Raw genomic sequence first — 4,240 nt, forward strand, 5'->3', positions numbered from 1 at the left:
TAATTTTGGCGTGAAACTAAACACAACCAGAGTCTCGCTACTGTGCTCTCTATTGATAGAAAACAATTTAAACCATATATCTAGTTTTAGCGGGACTCTTGGAGAAATGGCAGACCATAACATTGTTTGTTACTACTACAACAGCAATGCAGTGAACTGCTGCAACACCAATATCACATTTCGAGGATATGATAGAGCAAAGAAATTACACATATAGGCCCTGTTTGGATCCGGGGGGCTATTAAATAGCTCTCCGGAATCTTGCTATTTAGGAGTATTAAACGTAGATTACTGATAAAACCCATTCCATAACCCCTAGGCTATTTTGCGAGACGAATCTAACAAGGTATATTAATACATGATTTGCTACAGTGATGCTACAGTAATCAGCCGCTAATCATGGATTACATCATTAGATTCGTCTTGCAAAATAGCCTAGGGGTTATGGAATCGGTTTTGTCGGTAATCTACGTTTAATACTCCTAAATAGCAAGATTCTGGAGGATTATTTAATAGCTCGGAGGATCCAAACAAGAGCATAGATGCAAATCAATCATCCCGGACATCAAATTCAAACCAACCGATGCCATGCTTGCAAAAGGGAATCAACATGCCACTTTGTAGGTTGTAGCAAGTAGCAAACCCACTTTCCTTTCCAGTCGATGCATCAATACATCAAAAATGAAAAGTTGAAAATTTGTTAATTGAAATCTGAAGGGCAAGAAGCCCATATGTTTTTGCTATGACAGATCAATCTGCAACAGATCGGTGATCGAATCAGATGTCGAACAAGACCTCATCGTGTATAAGGTAATCTTGTGGTGAAAAGCTTCGAGCGAACAATGCTTCAGGCTTTGGCCAAGATAAAGTTACTCCCACGGCCTTTGAAGCTTCCGTGAAGAAATGCTACAAAAACAGATCTAAATGCGCTGTTTACTTGCATTTTGTCAAGGTAATGTGAGCTGGGCTTCTTGAACTTGATGTGCATGCTCAAGAATTAATTTGCATTCATTCCACTTTCAGGACTATCTTCATTAACTCATATACGAAATAACTGATAGACGCTGATGGCAGAACCTGTAGAGGAGAAAGAAGACCAGTTACATCAGATAATCTGAAACAGTGTTCAAAATTTCCTGTGTCCATTGGAATACAAATAGCTACAGGTTACCAAAAGAATCAGGCAAGCAAAGCAAAATAGGGCAAAGCTTTATCACACAGAAGGAATATTGAATGGATTGGTTCTTGTACTAATCTCACTGCGTCCTTAACAGAAACCATAACCATTTTAGGCTTTATCAATGTCATGTGAATATTATCAATATTCAACTAAGTAATTTCCCGATTCCCTGAAAGAACTCCTGGATTTTAAATGGGCAACCATGAGATAAAGCACAAACCTAGTATCTGTTGTATGCACGTGTCAATCAAATGATGGATTTATAGATTTTGCTCCTAAATATACATGCAAGCAGACTATCTGACATGAGAGAGTGTACCTGTAGCAAGCTGGGGATCAAGCCAGCATAGAGTGCTGGTACTCCACCTTGATCAACAATTTTAAGGCATGTTGCAAAAGCATTCATCCTTGTTGCTTTGACTTGCATCTGTAGCTGTCTCCTAACTACTTCAAATGGGTATGTGGCTGCTTCAGCACAGCAACCAGCAATAGCACCATATAGTAAGGTCCTAACTGTGCCCAACTCAAGCTGATCTAATGCATTTGCCTCTTGACCTTGTTGTTTCATCGTTGATACCCTCCTCTTCCCTTCGGGGGAATGCAGGTAGCCCATCTTCAATATGTCATATACTCCATAGAATACAGCACCAGAGGGTGCCATGCTGATGAGTGAAGGTACCAATCCTTTGTACAGAGAGAAGAACCCTTCAGTCTGGATCATGTGGCGGGCAACACCAATAACTCCTCCTAAGGCTTCACCACCAGGAGCTACCATCCTCGTCCTAATCTGAAATCATCAGCTCAATAACTTATTGGAGAAAAATGGCACCAAGGAAATTGAAAGGTCATTCAGAATCCAAAAGGTAATTTAAAATAAACATACCGTATCCATTGGTATACACAATATCGTTGCTGTAACACCAGCAGCAGCACCAGCGATAAACCTTTCAAAGTTTGTTGTTTCATCATTGCTAGACCATTTGAGCAACTGCTTTCTGTAAGTGTCATATGCATAGAAGTTGACGGCTTTGAATGGAGCAGTACGGAGAATGTTGACGAAGTTTCCTTTCCAAAAGCCTTTCAAACCCTGTGTTGTTGCAATGGCATGGATAAGCTCAAATAGATTTCTCTGCTCAGCACGAACTATGTACTCCAACTTTAGCCTCTCGAGGGGAGCAACAACTGTTCTGCAAGATATAGAAAAAGTTAGGAAGCTAATGCCTGAATAGCAGTGATGGCAATATTCATTCACTTCGTATATTACTTATTGTAATTTCAGCTCTTGGTAGCAGGCTGATTTCAGTAAAAAAAAAGCTTGAAACTGTCCAGGTTCTGGAAAACATTTAAGTCAGTATTTTCCAGATTTTCCTTTCATTTCTATTATGTTGAAGGTTATGTGTTTAGTGTTTCTAGCATTTTAATTGCAAAAATCATCACCTATCAAGAATCCACCATGATTGAGTAAAAAATGTCTAAACATCAACCAGGAGTAACAAGAACCGGTTGCCAGTAGCCAACCAGTTTCTTATAGTAGAACTAGTCAAGTGGCAAGCTCTATCAAAGACAGAAAGGGTCAGAACCAAATCAAATAAATTCTTTTGATCAGTTACAAAGGTTGCACCAGTTAGATGCGGTCAAGTTAAATTTCAAAATAGGATAGAATTGCAATTACACAAAATTGTTGATCTCTGAAGAGTACAGTACTCCTTTATTCATGAGGCCTAAAGTGCCAATTGCAATTGCTAGGCAGACAACCAACTGAACCATGTAACTTTGATCTTAACCAAAACAGTTTGAGTTTTCATGTTTCTACTATGTTCATGATCATATTTTGGTCTGTGATATGCAAGGATATAAAGCCTACCTGTGATAAAAGAAAGAACGGGAGCATAATCTAAACAGGATGGGGATCCAGTTGCATCAAACTTCAAAAAAAATAAGTGGAATTCCAGCTTCAGCTCACAAAGTAAATGTAGTGCTGTGTACAGTGAGCACAACTAAATTGACAACGGTATTACAGATTTACAGTTACAGAGACATTATAAGTTGAGTGTATTTTCAGCAAACTTAAGCTCCATTTTAACTGCGGAAGTGATACTATACTTCTCTACCAATCTACTAAACAATGTAATTCCAAATGCAAGTATCTAATGAAGTTCATACGTCAGAGCATAGCAATACAAAGCGGCAATACCTAGATACCATAGCAGCAACGGCTCCAGACCATAAATGTTTCGTCATGTTCATGGCGCCCGCACCAGCACGAGCCTCCTTCACCTCCTCGACCACCTTCCCCTCCGACGCCTCCACCACCTCCTCCTCCGTCGCCCTCCTCCCCGCGACCAGCGCCTCCGCCTCCTCCGCCCGGGCGCCCTTCTCCTCCCCGCTCGCGAGCAGCCCCACCGGGCCACTCACGAACCCCCTGCCCCCTTTCACCGACATCGTCAGCGACACGAACCCCGGCCGCCGCTGCCGCACGCCGAACGACGCGGAGATGCCGGGCATCGCCGCGAGGAGCGCGCCGTGCGCCGCCTCGCCGTCGAGGAACAGCCCCGCCGCCATCCCCTCTCCTCCTCCCCCCGAGCCCGCGGGGGGCAGCCACATCTCCAGCCACGGCATGGCGAGCGACCCTCGCGTCCCACAGCCACCACTACAGTCTACAGGCCGCCGCCGCCGCCGCCGCAGCACCCCGAGCTAGGGTTCGCGGGGCGAAGCATCGGTTTTATCGACAGCGCACGAACTGAATCGGAGCAGGACGCAGCAGCGGAATGGAACAAAACAATTTGCCCACGATTCGATTCACCGAACCGCACCCGCCGCCGGCTGCTTGGATTTGGACGGGGGAATGGGGCGGGCAAGCGGATGCAGATTCGCGGCCGTATTCTCGTCTCCTCGCTCTTGCGATTCGCGATGAAATTGTTGGTGGCGGCTGTGCTAGCTTGCTTGGATCCTGCCGCCCCGGGGGCAGGAAATGCCAGCCAACGAGGTTGCACGAGGTGGATTATTTTTTTCGAAAGAAAAAAAATAAATTTTATTTTTTCCCCTCTACATATTCTCTCC

At 44.1% G+C, this 4,240-nt stretch overlaps 1 protein-coding gene across 1 annotated transcript; it reads right to left on the bottom strand.

Annotated features, from left to right (window-relative positions):
- Positions 1–436: 436 nt before the first annotated feature.
- Positions 437–4,240, bottom strand: LOC127768790 (probable mitochondrial adenine nucleotide transporter BTL3). Its single transcript, XM_052294437.1, has 4 exons — positions 3,375–4,240; positions 2,064–2,367; positions 1,500–1,967; positions 437–1,077 (listed from the first exon to the last, which is right to left on the bottom strand). The coding sequence occupies exons 1-4, from the start codon at positions 3,797–3,799 to the stop codon at positions 1,009–1,011; spliced, it is 1,266 nt and encodes a 421-aa protein (XP_052150397.1). The 5' UTR covers positions 3,800–4,240; the 3' UTR covers positions 437–1,008.

The sequence above is a fragment of the Oryza glaberrima genome, chromosome 3 (assembly GCF_000147395.1).
Source record: "Oryza glaberrima chromosome 3, OglaRS2, whole genome shotgun sequence".
NCBI lineage: Eukaryota > Viridiplantae > Streptophyta > Magnoliopsida > Poales > Poaceae > Oryza > Oryza glaberrima.

Coding starts and splice junctions, on each gene's coding strand:
- LOC127768790 (XM_052294437.1), bottom strand. CDS start 3,799: ATGCCGTGGCTGGAGATGTGGCTGCCCCCCGCGGGCTCGGGGGGAGGA. Junction 1,968..2,063: donor TGTGTATACCAATGGATACG/GTATGTTTATTT, acceptor TGATGATTTCAG/ATTAGGACGAGGATGGTAGC. Junction 1,078..1,499: donor TGATCCCCAGCTTGCTACAG/GTACACTCTCTC, acceptor TCTCCTCTACAG/GTTCTGCCATCAGCGTCTAT.